The 25,706-nt window shown below is 43.5% G+C and overlaps 1 protein-coding gene across 2 annotated transcripts in view; it reads left to right on the forward strand.

Moving 5' to 3' along the window:
* Positions 1-25,706, forward strand: part of IFT122 (intraflagellar transport 122) — a 147,485-nt gene that overhangs the window by 83,344 nt on the left and 38,435 nt on the right. For both annotated transcript variants that reach the window (XM_082265531.1, XM_082265532.1), the window contains exons 22-24: positions 1,794-1,891; positions 15,466-15,566; positions 20,285-20,450. In XM_082265531.1, the coding sequence (XP_082121657.1) occupies positions 1,794-1,891; positions 15,466-15,566; positions 20,285-20,450 (365 nt within the window). The remainder of the gene's footprint in view (positions 1-1,793; positions 1,892-15,465; positions 15,567-20,284; positions 20,451-25,706) is intronic.

A 25,706-nucleotide genomic window follows, 5' to 3' on the forward strand; every position in this document is an offset into this window, starting at 1 on the left:
TTCATATAAAAAGATGTGAAAAATATTATTTTTGCAAAATTGACGCTCTTTTTTTGTTTATAGCGCATGATCAAAAAGTCGCACAGGTGATCAAATACCACCAAAAGAAAGCTCTGTTTGTGAGAAAAAAAGGACGTCAAATTCGTTTATGTACAGCGTCGCACGACCGCGCAAATGTCAGTTTAAAGTAACGCAGTGCCGAATCGCAAAAAATGGCCTGGTCATTAAGGGGGAAAATCCTTCCAGTCCAGACGGGGTTAAACACACATCCAAATATATCCTTAAGCTGGATACACACTATCCAACTTTTGTGGTTAGATTTCCTTCAGATTTACCTTTTCTTTGTAGTGCAAGGGCCTGCCAGATTGCATACAGATTGAAAGTGTTTAGGTCTGACCTTGTATTATATGGTTTTGGTAAATCTAAAGAAAGTCTTATAGTGTGTATGGCCCATTACATTACATAAGTGGTGAATCTGACATTCAGCAAACATTCTCTGCAAGTTAACCGCTTTACCACCGCCCACAGTAATATTACTGCGTCAGAGTGGCTCGTTATCGTCTGACGACGTAGTACTACGTCGTCAGACACTCCCCCTTCTGGGCGGCGCTTGCGCGCCGCCGGAGGCTCGCTCCCGCTGTTTTCATTCACAGCGGGAGTCGGGCCAGGGGAGGAGCAGCGGCGATCGCCGCTGCTCTGCCCCGATCGCCGGGGATCTAGTGTGGAGATCCGCCCGCCTGTGTAAACGCAAGCGGGCGGATCTCCTCAGTGACAGGGAGTGACAGATCGGAGTGTTCAGCATAGCTGGACATCCGATCTGTCCATGACTCACTCAGTCACCTCCCCCCCTACACGTCAGTAAGCACCAGGCATACATTAACCCCTCCCTCTCCAATAAAATTAACCCCTTCCCTGCCAGTGTCATTTTTACAGTAACAGTGCATATTTATAGCACTGATTACTGCAGTAATGTCACTGGTACCCCCAAAAGTGTCAAAAATGTCAGTCAAGGGTCCGATCTGTCCGCCGCAATGTCGCAGTCCCGCAAAAAAAATCGCAGATCGCCGCCATTACGCGTTAAAAAAAAAAACACCAAAAATGACAGAAATCTTTCCCTTAGTTAGTAAACGCAATAACTTTTGCGCAAACCAATCAAAATACGCTTATTGCGATTTTTTTTACCAAACATAGGTAGCAGAAAACAAATTGGCCAAAAATTTTTAAAAAAATTGGTTTTTACATCTTTTTTGGGGGGGAATTTCATATAAAAAAATGTTAAAAATATTGTTATTTTTTCAAAATAAACGCTCTTTTTTTGTTTATAGCGCAAAAAGTAAAAATCGCACAGGTGATCAAATACCACCAAAAGAAAGCTCTGTTTGTGGGAAAAAAAGGACGTAAATTTGGTTTGGGTACGGCGTCGCACGACCGCGCAATTGTCAGTTGAAGTCGCACAGCGCCGAATCGCAAAAAGTGGCCTGGTCGGAAGACAGCAAAATCCTCCGGTGGTAAAGTGGTTAAACCTTGCAGGTCAATGTGCTTTTAAATGACAGCGATTGATTCTCCACCAGAGAACGTTTGGTGAAAGTCAACTTCTCCGCTTTGTAAATAGACCCCTTAGTTGCAGTTAGAAGAAATCGTACAGCGCAAGCTTCGCACAAAAAAGTTTTTCTACTTGAGATCAGAGGCTTTGTAATGTCACTCTTTGACTTATCGCACTGAATCCAAAATCTGGCGGATATATAGGAAGCTGCATGTTGTGTTAATGATTCACTGTTGACTTCTTCCTGCAGATAAAGAGGAGAAACAGGAAGCCATGTTACAGAAGTTTCACTATTTCCAGCATCTGGCCGAGCTCTATCATGCCTACCACTCCATACAGAGATATACAGTTGAGTATCTGACTATAATAAAAAAAACAAAGGGGACCTGTGATTGACCCAAAGCCCCCCCTCCCCCTCCAAGTCCCTTATTTCCTTGCCATGTTCTGCCCTTATTATGCATCAGAAAATGTGTATGTTTGTTTTGCAGTGTTGTTTTTAAGGTAAGTAAAGTAAGACCGCATTCACACTAGTCCGACTTGGACCGCGACTTGTCAGCCTGACAAGTCGCGCTCCTCACGCTCCCATTGTGCGGTACAGGACCCGTTCTAATAGGAGCGACACAAGTCGCTCCGACTTAGAAAAAGGGTCCTGTACTACTTCAGGGCGACCTGGAGGCGACTTGCATAGACATTCATTTTATGAAGTCCGTGCAAGTCGCACCGAAGTCGCGCTGCACGCAACTTCACAGGTCGCCCCCTAAGTCGGAGCGACGTAGTGTGAACCGAGACTTAAATGGCATTGTTGGAAAAAAAAAAGAAAAAAAAAAACACGTCTCTAGTTCAACCAATAGAAAAATAAATAGAAAACCTCAATATACACAATCATATACCCACTGCTAATCCAGAGGAAGGCAAAAAAAAACAATAATGCACGATCGTGTTTGCTCCAGCGGGGGAAAACATTCCTACCTGATCCCCCCCCCCCCAGGAGGCAATCGGGTATTCCCTGGATCAACTACCCAGTGTTGCCAACCTACCAGATTGTAAATTTACAGACACAACACCCAAAATTTACTGGCACAGCTGAGTTTTTACTGGCATTCCCAAAAGTTACAAAATACAATTTTAAGTGCAAAATTCAGTATTTAGGCTACAAACATGTACAATTTCCAATTAACAATGTGATTTAACCACTTGCCGACCGCTCACGTTGAGGGTACTGCGGCAAAGTGGCTCGTTATCGTCTGGCGACGTAGACCTACGTCACCCCTCTCTCTCCCCTCTCCCCCCTCTCGGTGGCGCACGTGCGCCGCCGGAGGCTCGCTCCCGCTGTATTCAGTCACAGCGGGAGTCGGGCCAGGGGAGGAGAGGCGGTGATCACCGCCGCTCTTCCCCGATCGTCGGGGATCGAGTGAGGAAATCCGTCCCCTTGTGTAAACAAAGCAGGTGGATCTCCTATGTGACAGACAGTCACAGATTACAGGATTCAGCATAGCTGAACCTGCGATCTGTCCCTGTGTCACACAATCCCCTCCCCCCACACACGTCAGTAAGCACCAGGCATACATTTAACCCCTTGATCACCAATAAAGTTAAACCCTTCCCTGCCAGTGTCATTATTACAGTAACAGTGCATATTTATAGCACTGATTACTGTTGTAATGTCACTGGTCCCCCCAAAAGTGTCAAAAATGTGAGTTAGGGGTCCGATCTGTCCGCCGCAATGTCGCAGTCCCGCCTAAAAAAAAACGAAGATCGCCGCCATTACTAGTAAAAAAAAAATAAACAATAAAAATGACAAATCTTTCCCGTAGTTAGTAAACGCGATAACTTTGACGCAAACCAATCAAAATACGCTTATTGTGATTTTTCTTTTACCAAAAATATGTAGCAGAAAACAAATTGGCCTAAAATGTTAAATTTTGATTTTTACATTTTTTTTGGGGATTGTTCTATATCAGAATGTAAAAATATTGTTTTTTTTTTTTTCAAAATTGTTGCTCTTTTTTTAAAAAATTAAAAATCGCACAGGTGATCAAATACCACCAAAAGAAAGCTCTATTTGTGGGGGAAAAAAGGGAATAAATTGAATTTGGGTGCATCGTCGCACGACCGCGCAATTGTCCGTTAAAGTAACGCAGTGCTGAATCGCAAAATATAGCCTGGTTAGGAATGGGGTAAAATCTTCCGGTCTTAAATCGTTTAAAAATGCGCTCATTGAGAATTTTTTTGTCAAAGACATGTAGCTAAATACATTTTGGCCTAAATATATGACAAAAAATGAATATATTGGATATTATTTAACTGTCAAAGTAGAAAATGTCAATTTTTTTGCAAAATTTTCGCTATTTTTTTATTAATATCGCAAAAAATGAAAAGCGCAGAGGTGATCAAATACCACCAAAAGGAAGCTCTGTTTGTGGGAAAAAAAGGACGTAAATTGCGTTTGGGTACAGGGTTGCATGACCGCGCAATTGTCAGTTAAAGTCACGCAGTGCCAAGTTGCAAAAAGTGGCCTGGACGTAAAGCAGGAAAATCCCCCGGTGGTAAAGTGGTTATTAACCACTTTACAACCGGAGGATTTTGCTGTCTTACGTCCAGACCACTTTTTGTGCTTCGGCACTGTGCGACTTTAACTGACAATTGTGCGGTCATGCAATGTGGTACCCAAACAAAATTTACGTCCTTTTTTTCCCACAAACAGAGCTTTCTTTTGGTGGTATTTGATCACCTCTGCGCTTTTTATTTTTTGCGATATTAATAAAAAAAGAGCGAAAATTTTGCAAAAAAATGAAATTTTCAACTTTGTCTTTTAAAAAATATCCAATATACTCAATTTATGTCATATTTTTTGGCCAAAATATATTTAGCTACATGTCTTTGACAAAAAAAAATTCAATGAGCGTATTTTTATTGGTTTGCGCAAAAGTTATAGCGTCTACAAACTATGGTGTAAATACTGAAATTTTACGCAGCTTTAATTTCTGACTGCCTATCTCAATTCATGAAGTGCTAAAATGGCAGGGCAGTACAAGACCCCCCCAAATTACCACTTTTTGGAAAGTAGACATCCTAAGGAATGTTCTGAGATGCATGTTGAGCTCATTGAATATTTAATTTTTTTGTCACAGGTGTTTGAAAAATGAATAAAAAAAAAAAAATTTTTTTTTTTAACACAAAGTTGTCACTAAAAGATAAATTTCTCACACATGCCATGGGTATATGTGTAATTACACCCCAAAATATATTCTGCTGCTTCTCCTGAGTACAGGGATACCACATATGTGAGACTTTTTGGGAGCCTAGCTGTGTACGGGACCCCGAAAATCAATCTCCATCTTTAGGTTTTCTAATGGCGTAAATTGCTGATTTTACTCCTCACTACCCATCACAGTTTCGGAGGCCCTGAAATTTCAAGATAGCACAAAACCCCCCAAATGACCCCATTTTGCAAAGTAGACACCCCAAGCTATTTGCTGAGAGGCATGGTGAGTCCATGGAATATTTTATATTTTGCCACAAGTTTTGGGAAAATTACAATTTTTTTTTTTTTTTTTTTTTAACACAAAGTTGTCACTAAAAGATAAATTTCTCACACATGACATGGGTATATGTGGAATGACACCCCAAAATACATTCTGCCGCTTCTCCTCAGTATGGGGATACCCCATGTGTGAGACTTTTTGGGAGCCTAGCTGTGTACGGGACCCCGAAAATGAATCTCCATCTTTAGGTTTTCTAATGGCGTAAATTGTTGATTTCACTCCTGACTACCCATCACAGTTTCGGAGGCCCTGAAATTTCAACATAGCACAAAACCCCCCCAAATGACCCCATTTTGCAAAGTAGACACCCCAAGCTATTTGCTGAGAGGCATGGTGAGTCCATGGAATATTTTATATTTTGCCACAAGTTCCGGGAAATATATTATTATTATTTTTTTTTTTGTTTTTTTACACAAAGTTGTCACTAAATGATATATTGCTCACACATGCCATGGGTATATGTGAAATGACACCCCAAAATACATTCTGCTGCTTCTCCTGAGTACAGGGATACCACATGTGTGAGACTTTTTTGCAGTCTAGCCGAGTACAGGTCCTCGAAAGCCAACCCCCACTTTCAGGCTTTCCAAGGGCGTAAATTGTTGATTTCACTCCTGACTACCTATCACAGTTTCGGAGGCCATGAAATGCCAAGACAGCACAACCCCCCTCCAAATGACCCCTTTTCGGAAAGTAGACACCCTAAGCTATTTGCAGAGAGGCATGTTGGGTGTTTTGCAGATCTCACTTTTTGTCACAAAGTTTTGGAATTTGAAAAAAGAGGAAAAAAAATGCATTTTCCTGTTTTTTCTTCATTTTCCAAAAAAAATGAGAGATGCAAAATACTCACCATGCCTCTCAGCAAATAGATTAGAGTGTCTACTTTGCAAAATGAGGTCATTTTGGGGGGTTTTGTGCCATCTTGGCGTTTCATGGCCTTCAAAAGTGTGATAGGTAGTAAGGAGTGAGATCAACAATTTACGCCCTTAGAAAGCCTGAAGGTGGGGAGTGGTTTTCCGGGTCCTGTACGCGGCTAGACTGCAAAAAAGTCTCACACATGGGGTATCCTTGTACTCAGGAGAAGCAGCAGAATGTATTTTGGGGTGTCATTTCACATATACCCATGGCATGTGTGAGCATTATATCATTTACTGACAACTTTGTGTAAAAAAAAAAAAAAAAAAAAAAAATAATAATTTTCCTGAAACTTGTGGCAAAATATAAAATATTCCATGGACTCATCATGCCTCTCATCTAATAGCTTGGAGTGTCTACTTTGCAAAATGGGGTCATTTGGGGGGGTTTTGTTCCATTTTGGCATTTCATGGCCTTCAAAAGTGTGATAGGTAGTAAGGAGTGAGATCAACAATTTACGCCCTTAGAAAGCCTGAAGGTGGGGAGTGGTTTTCCGGGTCCTGTACGCGGCTAGACTGCAAAAAAGTCTCACACATGGGGTATCCTTGTACTCAGGAGAAGCAGCAGAATGTATTTTGGGGTGTCATTTCACATATACCCATGGCTTGTGTGAGCATTATATCATTTACTGACAACTTTGTGTAAAAAAAAAAAAAAAAAAAAAAAATAATAATTTTCCTGAAACTTGTGGCAAAATATAACATATTCCATGGACTCATCATGCCTCTCATCTAATAGCTTGGAGTGTCTACTTTGCAAAATGGGGTCATTTGGGGGGGTTTTGTGCCATTTTGGCATTTCATGGCCTTCAAAAGTGTGATAGGTAGTAAGGAGTGAGATCAACAATTTACGCCCTTAGAAAGCCAGAAGGTGCGGATTGGTTTTCCGGGTCCTGTATGCGGCTAGACTGACAAAAAGTCTCACACATGGGGTATCCCTGTACTCCGGAGAAGCAGCAGAATGTATTTTGGGGTGTCATTTCACATATACCCATGGCATGCGTGAGCAATATATTATTTAGTGACAACTTTGTGTAAAAAAAAAAAAAAAAAAAAACAAATTGTCATTTTCCTGAAACTTAGGGCAAAATATAAAATACTCCATGGACTCAATATGCCTCTCAGCAAATAGCTTTGGGTGTCTACTTTCCAAAAAGGGGTAATTTGGGGGGTGTTTGAACAGTCCTGGCATTTTATGCTCAATTTTAGCAACACATCACCCACTCTTCTAACCACTTGAAAACCAAGCCTTTTCTGTGAGTTTTTGTTTACATGAAAAAATATTTTTTTTTCACAAGAAAATTACTTTGAACCCCCAAACATTATATATTTTTTTAAAGCAGAGGCCCTACAGAACAAAATGGTGGATGTTGCAATTTTTTTTGTTACACGGTATTTGCGCACACATTTTCCAAACGCAATTTTTGCGTAAAAAAACACTTTTTTTATTTTTAATGCAGAAATACACTATATAATTCCAAATTGTTTGGTAAAATTTAAAAGATGATCTTATGCCGAGTTCATAGACACCTAACATGACATGCTTTAAAAATTGCGCACGCCCGTGCCGCGGCAACAAACTACGTACGGTTTTAAAAGCCTTTAAAAGTCTTTACAGGTTACCACTTTGGACTTACAGAGGAGGTCTACCACAACAATTACTGCCCTCGACCTGGCGTTCACGGCGATACCTCACATGCATGCTGAAATTGCGGTTTACATATGACACTAGACCAACGCTTGTGCGCGCATTTGCGCGCAAGCACGGGGGGACAGGGGGGCTTGATTTTTTTTTTTGTTTTTTTTTTTTTTTAATTTGCTTTCTTATGTTATTTTGACACCTTTTCTTTCATTTTTTTTTCTTTAATCATTTTTATTGTTATCACGGTGAATTTAAATTTCCTCTATGATAGCAATCTGTAGTGACAGGTACTCTTTTTAAAAAAAATTGGGGTCTTTTATACTCTAGATCTTTCCTCTGACCTTAACGCATCTGACCATACCAAAATTGGTGTGATAAAATACTTTCCCAATTTCCCAATGGCGCTGTTTATTTCTGGCGAAACAGAAGTTATGAAATGCTCGTAGCCTCCGGCATCTTAGGCCATAGAGATGATTGGAGCCATTCTCATCTCCAATCAGCTCTATGGTTAGATAATTGAACCACCGGCTGCACTCTCGGGTTAACCGGTGGGACAGGAGAGCCCGAGAAAAACCGTGGAAGGCAGCGGAAGGCGGCAGGAGGGGGGGGGGGGGAGTCCCCTCCCACTGCATGTAAAAGCAGTCTAGCGGCCAATTATCCGCTAGGATTGCTTTTACATGTAAGCCGACCGCTTGCTGTAAAAAACGATACCAAGATGATGCCTAAATCTGCAGGCATCATCCTGGTATAACCACTCAAAGTCCAGCAACGTACCAGTACATTGCTGGTCTTTGTTTGGCATATAGGTTTTTTTTTTTTCATGCAGCCTGTGGGCTGAACGAAAAAAAAGAGAACCTATCAGAAATCAGCACAGGAATAATGCGTAGTATTACTCATCATTAACCGCCCAAACAACCACCCACTGAATTTAATGATGGGTATACACGACACTATCCACGTATACCAAAATAGGATTTTAACTGCAGTGCTGAAATCAGAAAATCACCACAGCTGCTATCAGCAAAGGTATCCATATATGCTGAGCGCAAACGCTGTTTGTGTCAGAATATATAAAATCAATGCATGGTAGCCGACGAGTACCTGCAAGAGAAACAGGTCACAAAAGAATGAAAAAACAAACAAAGTACATTAAAAAAAAGTACATTAGGAAGAGTAGGACATATAAAATGACTGACACAACAAAAGTTTTTGGATTCTCATCATTAACCGCCCAAACAACCACCCACTGAATTTAATGATGGGTATACACAGCGCTATCCACGTATACCAAAATAGGATTTTAACTGCAGTGCTGAAATCAGAAAATCACCACAGCTGCTATCAGCAAAGGTATCCATGTATGCTGAGCGCAAACACTGTTTGTGTCAGAATATATGAAATCAATGCGTGGTAGCCGACGAGTACCTGCAAGAGAAACAGGTCACAAAAGAATGAAAAACAAACAAAGTACATTAAAAGTACATAGGAAGTGTAGAAGAACATAAAAAATGACTGAGACGACAACTATTTTTGGCTTTTATGTATTTTTTTTTTTTTCTTCAAACGTCGAGTTCCAGGTTCCAGGTTCGGGTCTCTCAAAATGACGATAGCCATCGAGCATCTTTTGAGACCCTGTGTAAATGTGCCCTAAACTGTGCCGTGCTGTACCCTATGCTAATAATCCACTAGTGTGTGGTAGCGACGGAAACAGTCACCGTGGCAAAGACCAGGTCGGTCAGGACAGTCGGGACAATAATTCCGGGTGTCACGCCTAAATCCGCGCTTGCTGCAGACACGGCATCTTTTTTGGGGGTATCGTTTGGTATCGGTACTCGGGAGGTATTGCGGAAAATGCCTCTCATGCAGCCGCCTCACTGCATCTGGTTGGGGAAGTTGGGCAGGAGCACCAGCTGAATACACAAGGGCTCTGATTATCTCTTCTTGGAATTGAAAGAAGGATAATGTTCCAGCAGAAGCTTTGTATAAGACAAAAGCGTTGTAAACAGCCAATTGAAATAGGTATACAGACACTTTTTTGTACCAGCGTCTGGCCTTACGGGCAATTAAGTACGGTCCCATCATCTGGTCGTTGAAGTCCACCCCTCCCATTTTACGGTTATAGTCGTGGACACAGAGGGGTTTCTCAACAACAACACCGGTGACCGTAGTAATTTGGACTGCCGTGTCTGGGTGAATGGAGGACAGCACGTAAACGTTTCGTTTGTCCCTCCACTTCACTGCAAGCAATTCCTCGCACCTCAAGCAGGCTCTCTCCCCCGAGCTCAGTGGGGCATTCACTAGCCGCTGGGGGAAGCCCCGGCGATTAGATCGCACGGTGCCACAAGCGCCAATTTGCAATTGATAGAGGTGTCTAAAAAGTGGCACGCTTGAATAGAAATTGTCCACGTACAAGTGGTACCCCTTTCCGAATAAGGGTGACACCAAGTCCCAAACTATCTTGCCGCTGCTCCCTATGTAGCCTGGGCAGTCGGGGGGCTCCACAGTGCTATCTTTTCCCTCATAGACACGGAAATTAACTGTATAGCCTGTGGCCCTGTCACAAAGCTTATACAACTTGACCCCGTATCTGGCACGCTTGCTGGGGAGGTACTGTTTGATAGCAAGGCGACCAGTAAACTTAATCAGGGACTCGTCAACGCAGACATCTTGTTGGGGGGTAAACAAGGCTGCGAACCGCTGATTGAAGTGGTCTATGAGGGGCCGAATTTTGTGGAGCCGATCATATTCAGGGTCTCCCCGAGGACGACAGAGTTCATTGTCGTTGAAATGCATGAACCGAAATATTTGTTGGTATCGAGCCCTGGACATAGCAGCAGAGAACACGTACATTTGATGAATTGGGTCAGTGGACCAATATAACCGCAATTCATTCTTTCTTGTAATGCCCGTGTTGAAGGAAAGGCCCAGAAAGGTTTTAAACTCCTGAATCGTAATAGGATTCCAGGCGAATGGTCTGGCAAGGGGTGAATTTGGGTTGGCGGCGATGAATTGTTGAGTGTACAAATTTGATTGGTCCACAATAGATCTGAAAAGATCTTCAGTGAAAAACAGCTCAAAAAAGTTTATGGGATTAAAACCAGCTGTTTCCACTTGGATTCCGGGTTGGGCGGTGAATGGGGGAAGTACTGGCGCTGTGGAATCTGTGGGCTGCCAATTAGGATATGCCAGCGCTTCAGGGAGGACACTATGGGCTCTACGGGCCTGTCTTCGGATACGCGGTGGCTGCGGGCCACTACTCGTGCTAGCCACCGCACCAGCTTCAACTGCACTCAGGTGACTCGCCACGTCACCAGGTGATACTGCAGTGCTGGTTGAAGGTCCAGGGTGTACTAGGCCGCTCGTGCTTGCCAGTTCACGAGAAGTGTGAGCGGCACTAGTACTGGCACTCTGCTGCATACCAGAAACCTCCAGTTCTTGCAAGTCAACAACTCCAGAATGGGGTCGGGTACGCCTGACCCTAGCAGGGACCCCTCTGTCGGAGCTATCTGTCAGGGAGCCGCTGCTGTCATCTGGTTCGTATATTGACCCTGATTCTGACAGTGAGGCTTCCCCATCGCTCTCACTTGACATGGCCATTATACTGTATATAGCATCATCACTGAGCGAACGTTTTGTCATTTTGGTAGCTAAATTTACTCGTACAGTGATGCGACTACTAGGTAATAAAAGCACCTGGTTGTCGAGGACTATTTGGTCGCTACAAAAAAAAACTGCTAGTGCTAACAGAGATCAGGCCTGACTCTGCTAACGCAGCGGTTTTGTGTGATTTGTGTTTTTTGGAAGTGTCAGTAATCTATTGATTACTACACTTGCCTGGGTAAGGTGGGCTGGGCAGGGGGGCTAAACGCAGGTGCTAGCAGGAATCAGTGCTGATTGTGCAAACACTGCGTTTGGGGAACACTAAATTATGAGGACGCTAGTATAGTTCTGATCAGATCAGATATTGATCTGTTCAAACACTATACTAGTAACGGTGGTGTGTGTGTGTTAGTGTACTTGACTCTAACTGACGCTAAGTAACGGTGGTGTAGTGGGACCCTGACGCTAACTAGCTAGCCTAAGTTGTGTCACCCGTGACGCTAATACAGTGATCGGTAATCACTGTATATAGTGAACACTGTGACAGGGAAGTGAAGGGGTTAAACTGGGGGAGATCAAGGGGTTAAACCTTTATAGAGGATAGATGGCGGGTGGCCTAAACCTATTCGGGCCTAGCGCAAGCGCAAATTAGGGTCACCAGTGACACTAAATACAGTGATCAGTAGTTATCTGATATACTGTATATATTAGTGCACTGATTTATATGGAGTGAAGGGGTTAACTGGGGAAGATCAAGCGGTTAAAAGTTTATTAGGGAATAGGTGGCGGGTGCCCTAACCCTATATGGGCTTAGCGCAAGCGCAAATTAGGGTCACTAGTGACACTAAATACAGTGATCAGTATTTACCTATATACTGTATTTAGTGCACAGAGTAATAGGTAGTGAAGGGGTTAACTGGGGCTGATCAAGGGGTAAAAACTTTATTAGGGGATAGGTGGCGGGTACCCTAACCCTATTTGGGCCTAACGCAGGCGCAAACTACGCTCACAAGTGACACTTATACAGTGATCAGTAAAATATCTGTATACCACTGTATATAGTGTTCACTGTGAGGGGTTTTGGGGGTGATCAGGGGGTGATCAGAGGTGATGAAGGGGTTAAATGTACCTATGTGAGGTGTGTCAGTGTGCTGCTTGGTGGAACTCACGTTTTTGGTGTGTCTCTGTCTCTCTCCTGGAACCGAAAGGACTCCAGGAAGGACAGTGACATCACTTCCCCTGTCTGTGTTTACATTACACAGACAGGGGACAGATTGCCATTGGTGGGGACCGATCTACAGACACTGACCAAAAATCATTGGTCAGTATCTGATGACTGATCGGTTCCCTACCGAATGACATCGGGATCGGGACCCGCGGCGCGCGGGAGCGCGCTCTGGAGCCGTGATCGCGCATCACGTTAATACTACGTGGCTGAGCGGTATCGTGCCGCTCTGCCGCAGTAGTATTACCGTGAGCGGTATTAAAGTGGTTAAAGCAAAAAAAAATATTTTCTTATTTTATTTTTGATATAAAGTAATTAGCTTAGGGGCAGAACTCAGGAGGCCAAGAAATTAGAATAGGGAGGCACCACTCATTCCCTTGCACCATGACATCACACGGCACGTTTAGGCACCACCTCCACCAGATCTGCTCCGCGCGGGCGCTGTCCGAACACATTGTAGCAGGCACTGCCGACACTGGACTGGAACTGCACATGCGCAGTTCCTGAGCCAAGCATCACAGCCATATTTTTTACTGGCAACCTTTTCATGTCACTGGCATTTACTGGCAGGAGCAAAATGCCCATTTTTTACTGGCTGGCAGTAAAAATACTGATGGTTGGCAACACTGCAACTACTTCTGTGTTATCACCAATAAATGTTAATATCCAGTTATACTTTGTGCATTTAGGAATGCATCCACCTCTTTTTTAAAACAATTTTATTTATTTTATTTTATTTCAGGTTCTTATATAGCGCCGTGAATTTACGCAGCACCTTACGTATACATTGTACATTCACATCAGTCCCTACCTCCAAGGAGCTTACAATCTAAGGTCCCTAACTCACATTCATACACATACTAGGGCCAATTTAGACAGGAGCCAATTAACCTACCTGTCTTTGGAGTGTGGGAGGAAATCGGAGTACCTGGAGGAAATGCACGCAGGCAACAGGGGGAACATGCAAACTCAAGGCAGGTAGTGTCGTGGTTGGGATTTGAACCAGCGACCCTTTTGCTGCTAGGCGAAAGTGCTAACCACTACACCACTGTGCAGATCTACTCATCTAGTTCCTGAGGAGGTCTATTCCACGTTTTCAGAACTCTTATTGTAAAGAATCCTTTCTGTATATGGAGGGTAATCTCTTTTCCCACAGATGTAAAGAGCACCCCATTATCCTCTGTAATGACCTGAAAGTGAATAACTTAATACCAAATTCACTATACCAAATACCTTTGCATTTATACATTGAGATCATATCCCCCTTTATATTTATACATGGAGATCATATCCCCCCTTATGTATTATACATGGAGATCATATCCCCCCTTATGTATTATACATGGAGATCATATCCCCCTTTATATTTATACATGGTGATCATATCCCCCTTTATATTTATACATGGAGATCATATCCCCCCTTATGTATTATACATGGAGATCATATCCCCCTTTATATTTATACATGGAGATCATATCCCCCTTTATATTTATACATGGTGATCATATCCCCCTTTATATTTATACATGGAGATCATATCCCCCCTTATGTATTATACATGGAGATCATATCCCCCTTTATATTTATACATGGTGATCATATCCCCCTTTATATTTATACATGGAGATCATATCACCCCCCTTATGTATAGTGCCTTGAAAAAGTATTCACACCCCTTGTAATTTTCACATTTTCTCATGTTACAACCAAAAACATAAATGTATTTTATTGGGATTGTATGTGATAGACCGACACATAATTGTGAAGTGGAAGGAAAATGATAAATGGTTTTTAACATTTTTTTGCAAATATGTGAAAAGTGCAGCGTGCGTTTGTATTCACCCCCCTGAGTCAATACTTTGTAGAACCGCCTTTCCCTGCAATTACAGCTGCAAGTCTTTTTGGGGATGTCTCTACCAGCTTTGCACATCTAGAGAGGGAAATTTTTTCCCATTCTTCTTTGCAAAATATCTCAAGCTCTGTCAGATTGGATGGAGAGCGTCTGTGAACAGCAATTTTCAAGTCTTGCCACAGATTCTCAATGTGATTTAGGTCTGGACTTTGACTGGGCCATTCTAACACATGAATATGCTTTAAAGTAAACCATTCCATTGTAGTGGATTTTTCGGGTCGTTGTCCTGCTGGAAGGTGAACCTCCGCCCCAGTCTCAAGTCTTTTGCAGACTCTAAAAGGTTTTCTTCTAAGGCTGCCCTGTATTTGGCTCCATCCATCTTCCCATCAACTCTGACCAGCTTCCCTGTTCCTGCTGAAGAAATGCATACCTACAACATGATGCTGCCACCACCATGTTTCAAGGTGGGGATGGTGTGTTCAGGGTGATGTGCAGTGTTAGTTTTCCGTCACACATAGCGTTTTGCTTTTAGGCCAAAAGGTTCAATTTTTGGCTCATCTGAGCAGAGAACCTTCTTCCACATGTTTGCTGTGTCCCCCACATGGCTTCTCACAAACTGCAAACAGGACTTCTTGTGGCTTTCTTTCAATAATGGCTTTTTTCTTGCCATCATTCAAAAAGGCCAAATTTGTGGAGTGCAGGACTAAAGCCTCGTATTCTGCAAAGAATGGGCAAAAATGTCCTCTCTAGATGTGCAAAGCTGGTAGAGACATCCCCAAAAAGACTTGCAGCTGTAATTGCAGAGAAAGGCGGTTCTACAAAGGATTGACTCCGGGGGGGGTGAATACAAATGCAGCCACACTTTTCACAGATTGGTTTGTAAAAAATGTTGACAACCATTTATCATTTTCCTTCCACTTCACAATTATGTGCCACTTTGTGTCGGTCTATCACATAAAAATAAAATACATTTTTGTTTTTGGTTGTAACATGACAAAATGCTGAAAATTTCAAGGGGTATGAATACTTTTTCAAGGCACTGTACCTTATAGGTTTTGCTGGAGATTTAAGAGAAATAATGATATGGTACATATTAACTTTAATTTTTTTTTAAATTTTGGTAATTGTTTTTTAATTTCAGGATGAACCGTTCAGCTCACACTTGCCGGAAACTCTGTTCAACATCTCCCGCTTCTTGTTGCACAGTTTAACCAAGCAGAGTCCCCTGGGCATTTCTAAAGTGTATCCCTTTTCTGTTGTCCACTTTTACAGGCTGGTGGTAAGACAAAAGGTCACATGAACTGTTAAGACATTAAAGGATTAGGTCACCTTTTCACAAAAAAAAGAAAAGGTGAACTAACTCACTACACCCTCCCCAAAACCCCCGGTCCCCTCTGCACTTATCTCCTCCACTGATTATCTTCTGCAGTCCCATGCCAACTGGTCTAACAGTCTGGGCATCTGAAAAATGTAGTACACAGCCCCAGAGGCTGCTTGCAATGGTGAGAGGGCATTGGCACGTAACTGCGTTTTTCCTGATGTCACACTTTTGAGATGGAGAAAAGGATTGAGGACATAGATTCCTCCATCCCTCCCTGCAGCCTCAGCTGCACTGGACAGTGAATAAACAGCACTCTGTACAAAGGCCCCTGTCCATTCACATACTGAAGCATCGCAAACACAGTTTAATACGCTTCAGTTATAAATGAACACAGGGCTGGTGCTCGGTGATTTGGGGGGGGGCGGCAAACCAATGCGCTTTCCCCCCCTCCCCCCAGTCGGTCAGCAGGCAACACTTTTCTCCTCCACGTCCCCCCCCCCACCTCCCCCCCAATGGTCTGCCTCCTTACCTCCTCCTTCCTGTCTGAGCCGAGGAGTGCTGGATGGCTCAGCCGCTGTCCTTCTCCTCCAGCCGCGTCTCTTCTGCCTCTTTCTGGCCACTGGCCAGTAACATCGCTTCTCCTTGTGGCCAATCAGGAAAGGGGTCTCACAACCCTCTTCCTGATTGGCTGGGAGGAGAGTCAGTGTGACAATAGCGAATATTCATTTGCTATTGTCCTACAACTGGGTGGGCTCGGGGCGCAGTGCTCTGCGCCCCGAGCCCAGCCTTTTTTGAAGCCTATTGCAGCCTCTGGCTCTAATCACGTGCTTCAAAAAATAAAAAATAAATCCCCATTGGAATCCATGTGTCCGGCGCCCTGCATGTAGATTAGGGGGCCGGACGCATGGATAGGGGGGGGCGGCACCCCTGCGCCCCCAATGGATGGGCCGCCCTTGACAGGGAGTGATCAGTACAGAACACTCACAAAAGGAAGGCCCCTTTTCCGCTCTCCATCCTGAAAGCAGTAGCAGCAACCGGCAGGAGAGGAGAGGATGAAAGCCTGCATGCTGTGGGCAGAGGGGCACACGGGGGCCGGGTTAGAGGATAGTGCACAGAGAGAGTGATCAGTGCAGCGGGGGGGGGGGAATCACAGGAAGCGGGGGGGGGGGCAATCACAGCAACCAATCCCCTGTGTGTCTCCTCCCTGCAGAAGCTGAAAGCTTGCAGGAGGTAAAGGAAGAGAAGACAGCTTTGAACTGTTGTAGGGAAAGACACACAGGTCCTGTATTTGCTCCTCTGCTGCACTAATCAACCCCTCCCCATCAGACATCTGATTTTCTTGCTGCCGGGACCCAGTACACAAGAATTGGTGCTACGCCTTTATCATTGGCCCTGGGTACATCACTATTGAAACTAGCCGGTTGATTTTCATGTGATTCACTTTACAGCTGAACTTTAGGTGAACGATTAACTGTGCATACATGTGAACAGTCCTGGACAACTTATCCTGGTCAGCAAGTCTTGTGATCCAAACTGACCTGGCCTGACTGCACAGCTTGCTCACTGACCTTGCTTTCCTTGCTTTCTTCTTTTTAAATTAAAGCCCATTTCTGGGCAAAAGGTGAATATTAGCTCTCAGAGGGATCCTCTAGAAAGGTTAAAGCGTTGGTTACACTAACATTTCAGATTCCTCATTTGTGCCTACTGTACCATGTACTTGTATGAAAAAGTATCCGGTTCTCTTTGTGTTGCTTCCTTTGTGTGAATTCCCTGGCATTGCTCCTAGTCCCCTTGCTTTCCTATTTAAAACTGACCACACTAAGCAGGAGAGCACACCCGTGGTCAGTGCTTCAATTATGCTGGGAACTGTGCGTGCTCTCCTCTGATAATCAGACATGTCCCGACACCCCACCCTCCTGCACAGCCATTTACTGGGAAGCTTAGTGTACTGCTGACTCCACCCCGGCAATTAAGCAGCTGAGAACAGAGGCAATGTGATCATTTATAAAAAAAAAGGGAAAAAATATATTCTATAGTGGGTTTTTTTTTATATCTATAAAAAAATGTTTTGCCCTTCATTTCTGTTTTAAACTGAATGGGTTGTTTTACAAGGTGATCGTTTACAATCACTTTACCTAAGCAGTGCCCTAAAGTACCTTGAAAAATCTACAGGTTCCTCCTGGAAAATAACAGTGCAATATCTGTGCCTTGAGCCTCATAGATGTGAGTCACAAAAGTGAGTACACCCCTTACATTTTTGTAAATATTTTATTCTATCTTTTCATGTGACAACACTGAAGAAATGACACTTTGCTACAATGTAAAGTAGTGAGTGTACAGCTTGTATAACAGTGTAAATTAGCTGTCCCCTCAAAATAACTCAACACACAGCCATTAATGTCTAAACCTCTGGCAACAAAAGTGAGTACACCCCATAAGTGAAAATGTCAAAATTGGGACCAATTAGCAATTTTCCCTCCCCGATGTCATGTGACTCGTTAGTGTTACAAGGTCTCAGGTGTGAATGGGGAGCAGGTGTGTTAAATTTGGTGTTATCGCTCTCACTCTCTCATACTGGTCACTGGAAGTTCAACATGGCACCTCATGGCAAAGAACTCTCTGAGGATCTGAAAAAAAGAATTATTGCTCTACATAAAGATGGCTTAAGCTATAAAAAGATTGCCAAGACCCTAAAAAAGGGGCTGCAGCATGGTGGCCAATACCATACAGTGGTTCAACAGGACAGGTTCCACTCAGAACAGAAAGAGTATGGACTTGCCAAGCATGTCTCCAGACCTAAACCCTATTGAGCATCTGTGGGGCATCCTCAAATGGAAAGTGGAGGAGCGCAAGGTCTCTAACATCCACCAGCTCTGTGATGTCATCATGGAGGAGTGGAAGAGGACTCCAGTGGCAACCTGTGAAGCTCTGGTGAACTCCATGCCCAAGAGGGTTAAGGCAGTGCTGGAAAATAATGGCGGCCACACAAAATATTGTCACTTTGGGCCCAATTTGGACATTTTGACTTAGTGGTGTACTCACTTTTACACTGTTATACAAGCTGTACACTCACTACTTTACATTGTAGCAAAGTGTCATTTCTTCAGTGTTGTCACATGAAAAGATAGAATAAAATATTTACAAAAATGTGAGGGGTGTAATCACTGTTGTTAGATACTATATATCTGCAGTGTGAGATCATCTAAGGCAGCACTGCTGCTTCTTACTGCTAGCCCCACTGTTTCGGAATGAGATTTGGTGATTTCATCACTGTGCTTATCAGTGTCCTACTTGCTGGAGTAGAAGCTTTACCTGAGGACCTGCAAATTAAGGACCTTTCTCTTTCGGCTTCATTCTTTTTTTGTATTTCTGCTTCCATCATCTCTCCTGCTTCATCTTGAATATAATTCCACCTTCCGATCACCACCACAGGAGCAGGACTGACATGAGAAAGCAAAGCTTTTCTACTACCAAAATGGCCTCCCCTCCATAGAGACAGGATGCAGAACAAGAGAGGGTAAGTCAGTATTGGGGAAAAGTTTAGCTGCAGGAGACCACAGGCACGGGTGACTAGTCCTTTGTACTCCTCTTCTGGGCACAACTTCCACTGTTTAGGAAGGATAGGTTCAGTTACTCATATTAGCTGTACAGGCATAACCCACTTTTAAGTACACGATGGGACCAGAGCATGTATGTAAAACGATCATGTACTTAAAGTGAAGTAATACCTTTTTCACCTCTCAATGCATGTAAATACACTAACTCTATGGGACATCTTGGTCAGCTTGGCATGGCATTGCTTCCAAATCATAAGTGACCGGGAAATCAAACTTGGAGAGCATGTTAAGGGGACCCAGGACTATGACATAGTAGATTACTTGGGCAAGCTGGCCAACCCCAAAATTGGATATGTTGTAATCCTGGGTCCCCTCTCTGTCCTCCCCAAGCTTGGTGTCCCTGTCACTTATGGTTCAGGAGTATTGCCATGTCAAGCTGACCAGAATTTCCCATAGACGCCAATGTAGTGCCGGGAGTAGATTGGGAGTAGTGCCATGTCAAGCTGACCAATATTTCTCATAAATGCCAATGTAGTGCTGGGAGTAGATCGGGAGTAGTGCCATGTCAAGCTGACCAATATTTCCCATAAATGCCGATGTAGTGCTGGGAGTAGATCGGGAGTAGTGCCATGTCAAGCTGACCAATATTTCCCATACGGTAGATGCCAATGTTAGACAGGGAGCAGTGCCATGTCAAGCTGACCAATATTTCCCATAGATGCCAATGTTAGACAGGGAGCAGTGCCATGTGATTTCCCATAGATGGCAATGTTAAATACCGGGAGCAGTGCCGGGAGTAGATCGGGAGTAGTGCCATGTCAAGCTGACCAATATTTCCCATAGATGCCAATGTTAGACAGGGAGCAGTGCCATGTGATTTCCCATAGATGGCAATGTTAAATACCGGGAGCAGTGCCATTTCAAGCTGACCAAAATTCTTCATAGATGCCAATGTGTCTGTATTCACGAGTACGTAAAGTGAGGGTACGTAAAGCGGGGTATGCCCGTACACATTATCTATATTTCTATTGATTATAAATCGTTTGGCAAAATCTTTCTACTTCCTTGACACGCCACTCCAGAAACACCCTGTACACGCTTGCAAAGCAGAGCAAGGCCCTTGGAGCGTACAAGCTTGCTAGGCACGTGTACGAAAGGCTTCAAGGCCTCCGAATTCCCAGCAAATTCCAGGAGTCTATTGAACTGGGCATTATCACCATCCGGTCCAAGCCATTCCATGACAGCGAGGTAAGTGCTGCCAATCTTGTGCTTATACTATTCTCTATGCCTTCTAATATAAAATTCTAGCAGTACTGCCAGAATGCAAACAAATTCAAATGTACCCATTGCTTGTACACTATTGAGATTTCGGTGATTATAATAAAGTGTTATTAAATCCTCATTATAAAAAGAAAAGTTTTCATACAGTGGGGAAAATAACTATTTGACCCCCTTCAGATTTTGGAAGTTTGCCCACTTACAAAGAAATGAAGTATCTATAATTTTTATCATAGGTGTATTTTTAATGATAGAGACAGATTATTAACCAAAAATCCAGAAAAAAAAACACATAAAACAAATCTTATAAATTGAGTTGCAGTTCAGGGAGTAAAATAAGTATTTGATCCCCAGGCAAAACATAACTTAGTAGTTGGTGGAGAAACCCTTGTTGGCAAGCACAGAGGTAAGAAGTTTCTTGTAGTTGGTGACCAGGTTTGCACACATCTCAGGAGGGATTTTGGTCTACTCTTCATTACAGATCTTCTCTAAATCCTTTAGGCTTCTTGGCTGTCGCCTTTACAACTCGAAGTTTCAGCTCCCCCCATAAATTTTCTCTAGGATTAAGGTCTGGAGACTGGCTAGGCCACTCCATGGCCTTGAAATGTAAAAATCAAATTTTTTTAACATTTTAGGGCAATTTGTTTTCTGCTACATATGTTTGGCTCGTGGGCGAGTGACGTATATATACGTCACTTTGCCCAGGAGGGGATGACCGCCGCAGTATATGTACTTGCGGCGGTCAGCAAGTGGTTAAAAGGAATTTACAACAATCTAGTAACATATCCTGTGTGATTATTCTACAAGCAATAAATGCAAAGTCTGGCAGCCTCGGGACTCGGGTGTGCCAACCCAATGCCCCCACACCCCCACAGGGTACTAGCTGTGTCAGGAGCGCAGGGCTACACACCGAGCCCCGATCTACAAAAGACGACCGACCTAAGCTAGAACGTAGAGCAACTGGCACACAGGGGAATCCATCAACTGTAAAATAGTAATAAAGTATTTGGTAAACCAAGATATCAGAGTCTGAAGTAGAGCAATGTCCTGAGTACCTAAATTACACTAGGCATTGAAGAAGTGGGTATGGAAATCGAGTGGCATTAAACCACTTTACCACCGGAGGATTTTGCTGTCTTACGTCTGGGCCACTTTTTGCGATTCGGCGCTGTGCGACTTTAACCTACAATTGCGCGGCCATACAACACTGTACCCAAACGAAATTTACATCCTTTTTTTCCCACAAATAGAGCTTTCTTTTGGTGGTATTTGATCACCTGTGCAATTTTTACTTTTTGCGCTATAAACAAAAAAAAGAGCGAAAATTTTGAAAAAATAACAATATTTCTCTAGCGCTCATTGACAGACGTAGTCCTCGGTGATACAGCACCTTCGGGTTATGTTGCCTCCACAGGAGCAGGACTAGACAGGAAATTAAAAAGCTCTGGCCACACCCTAGGGGCAGTCCCAGAGGGTATATCCTCTCTCTCTCTGCCTCAGCAAATCAGTTATTTTCTGTCTAGTTAGGAGTAAGGACCTAGATACCTTGCTGGGATCTTAGGTCCTGGCAAGATTTTTTTCTTAAAGGATTTTTTAGACAGCTTTTTTTCTCCAGTGTTCCTGTGAGATCTTCAAGCAAGAAAGCTGAACTGGGCGACGGGCTGGATGTTGAGATCCGGTGGTCACCCCAGTTCAGCCTACGAGCGCGTGCAGGCCATAGCTCCGCGCTGGGTCGGCCGCGACAAAGTCCCATTAAAGGACTGACCCCGCGAGTTAAACGTCTCGCTGAAACGCCAAAGACCATGAGTCACGGCAAGGGTCAAGTTTCAGCATTAGCAATCTTCTTTCAGAAACCTTTAGCTACCAAGTCCTTGGTGCGGAATTTCATCCAGGGGGTGCGGCACCTGGCTCCTCCAGTCCGCGCGCCCTTACCGCCCTGGGATCTTAATTTGGTTTTGTCAGTTCTACAGAAACCTCCCTTTGAAAACATCAGGGAGATTCCCTTGCTTACTTTATCCCAGAAGGTGGCCTTCTTGGTGGCTATCACTTCTGCTCGCAGGGTGTCAGAACTGGCTGCATTATCATGCCAGTCCCCATACCTAGTGATTCATAGGGATAAGGTAGTACTTCATCCTAAGCCATCTTTTCTTCCTAAGGTGGTTTCAGATTTTCATCTGAATGAAGATATTGTACTACCTTCCTTGTGTCCTCAGCCCAAGCATCATCGGGAACATGCGTTGCATTCCTTAGATGTGGTTCGGGCAATCAGGGTATACCTGAAAGCTACGGAATCATTCCGTAAGACGGATTCACTTTTTGTGATCACGGATGGCCCCAGAAAGGGTTTGCCTGCATCTGCCGCGACCATTGCCAAATGGATTAGACAAACGGTGGTACAGGCTTATTCTATTAAGGGTCAGAGTCCTCCGTTCCCTGTTAGGGCGCACTCCACTCGAGCGCTCAGTACTTCCTGGGCCTTTCGCCATCAGGCGTCAGTGGTCCAGGTATGTAAGGCGGCCACCTGGTCGTCGGTACATACCTTTACAAAATTCTATAAAATTGATGTGACGGCATCGGCGGATGCCTCATTTGGCCGCAAGGTTTTGCAGGCCGCAATTTGAGGAGACCGGTGGTCTACCTCGAGGGTTTTTTTCTGTTTGAAAAAAAAAAAAAAAAAATTTTTCTTTTTTGTTGAGTCTCATCATTAAGGATGAGCATTGTAAACTTCTAGTTGGCACCGGTTGGGCCTTCTAGATTGGGATTTGATTTCCATTTTCCCACCCCTCATTTGTGATACTGCTCTGGGACGTCCCGAAGGTGGTGTATCACCGAGGACTACGTCTGTCAATGAGCGCTAGAGAAAAATGGATTTTTGTAAAATCTTACCGTAAAATCCTTTTCTCTTAGCTCATTGACAGACGTAGTCCCCGCCCCTCTGTTTTTGAGTTGGGTTGGGTTAAAATCTCTAAAGACTGCTTTTTCACATAACTGATTTGCTGAGGCAGAGAGAGAGAGGATATACCCTCTGGGACTGCCCCTAGGGTGTGGCCAGAGCTTTTTAATTTCCTGTCTAGTCCTGCTCCTGTGGAGGCAACATAACCCGAAGGTGGTGTATCACCGAGGACTACGTCTGTCAATGAGCTAAGAGAAAAGGATTTTACGGTAAGATTTTACAAAAATCCATTTTTTTCACATTTTTTTATATGAAATTCCCCCCCAAAAAAAATGTAAAAATCTAAATTTTTTATCATTTTAGGCCAATTTGTTTTCTGCTACATATTTTTGGTAAAAAAAATTGCAATAAGCGTATTTTGATTGGTTTGCGAAAAGTTATTGCGTTTACTAACTAAGGGAAAGATTTCTGTCGTTTTTGGTGTTTGTTTTTTTTTTTTTAACGAGTAATGGCGGCGATCTGCGATTTTTTTTTTTTTTTTTTTTTGCGGGACTGCGACATTGCGGCGGACAGATCGGACCCTTGACTGACATTTTTGACACTTTTGGGGGTACCAGTGACATTACTACAGTAATCAGTGCTATACATATGCACTGTTACTGTAAAAATTACACTGGCAGGGAAGGGGTTAATTTTATTGGAGAGGGAAGGGTTAATGTATGCCTGGTGCTTACTGACGTGTGTGGGGGGAGGTGACTGAGTGAGACAGGGACAGATCGGATGTTCAGCTATGCTGAACCCTGCAATCTGACCCTGCCTGTCACTTAGGAGATCCGCCCGCTTTGTTTACACAAGTGGGCGGATCTCCACACTCGATTCCCCGACGATCGGGGAAGAGCAGCGGCGATCGCCGCTGCTCCTCCCCTGGCCCAACTCCCGCTGTGACTGAATACAGCGGGAGCGAGCCTCCAGCGGCGCGCGCGCCGCCGAGAAGGGGGAGTGTCTGCCGACGTAGGTCTACGTCGTCAGACCTACAAGAGCCACTTTGCCGCAGTAGAGCTCTAGTGAGCAGCGGTAAAGTGGTTAATATACAGTAAAGTTAAGATAAAGATAAGAGGAGAAGAAAAGAGACAAAGAAGGGATAAAGAAGAGAGAAAAAAAAAAGGGGGGGGTGCAAGGTATAAGGAAGACTCTACCCTTGAGGGTGGTCCGGGCCCTCTGTTATAAAGTCACCAAAGGCCAAGGAGAATCGGAAATGAAGCCATACAGTCCACATAATGGAGCGGGCTTCATTGGATCCAGTGCCCCATGAGAGCATGATTGGTTTTGTTTTAAAAGTTTTAGAAAGGGGTGCCTCGAGACTGTACATAATTTTAAGGGTTCCTTGACTGAAAAAAAGGTTGAGGTTGAACTAATCAATGTTAGTCACTTAGCCAGTCAGTAATCCTAAAGTTATGGTGGATTGGTAAAGGTCTGACGCAGCAGTAGCATTCCCCCGATCTGGACCTTTGAGGAAGTGTTGCAAGAATAGAAATGGCTGCACAAATTTTTAGTGGGCAAATATAAGTGTTTAGGGCAAAATACTGCTTTGTACAGTGAATTGAAAATGCTATATACAGTGAAGGTTTAATACGAGTTTAAATGATCAGGGCGCATCTTGTGTTTTCAGTTTTATTAGGGAAGTTACAAGAATTATTGGAAGCATTTTAGTAACAATTCCCCCTCCGTTTGCAGCCAAGTCCATACAATCTCAGCGCTTCTGGCAGTTTTCCCAATGCTATAAAACCAAGCATGCTAAGAAAATTGCCTAATAAATTGGGAAAGGCATGTCGGTGTAATAAAAATGGGTTGCTATAGATGTTTAATGGCATTTCAGAGGCCTACAAATGTTTGTTGCACTTTGTAAGTATAATGTTCATTAGTGGCTGGGCTGATGGGGCTTTGTACCTGAACCTTTTAAAGTTGAACTCCGGGCACAAAACCGTTTTATTTAACCACTTCTGGATCAGAAGGCTTTACCCCTTAATAACCAGGCCATTTCTTTGCGATACAGCACTGCCTTAATTTAACTGGCAATTGCGAAGTTGTGCGACACAGTCCTAAAATAAAATTGATGTCCTTTTTTTCCCACAAATTGAGCTTTCTCTTGGTGGTATTTGATCACCTCTGCAGTTTTTACTTTTTGTGCTAGATGCAAAAAGACTGACCATTTTGAAAAAAAAAAAAATAAATTTCTCTATCGTCCATTGACAGACGCAGCCTCATCTCCATGAGCTGAGTGGGTTTATGTTCCTCCCATGAGGAGTAGTCTAGGCAGGAAAATTTGAATACAC

This window comes from Pelophylax lessonae, assembly GCF_965119305.1.
Source record: "Pelophylax lessonae genome assembly, chromosome: 8".
NCBI classification, from domain to species: Eukaryota; Metazoa; Chordata; class Amphibia; order Anura; family Ranidae; genus Pelophylax; species Pelophylax lessonae.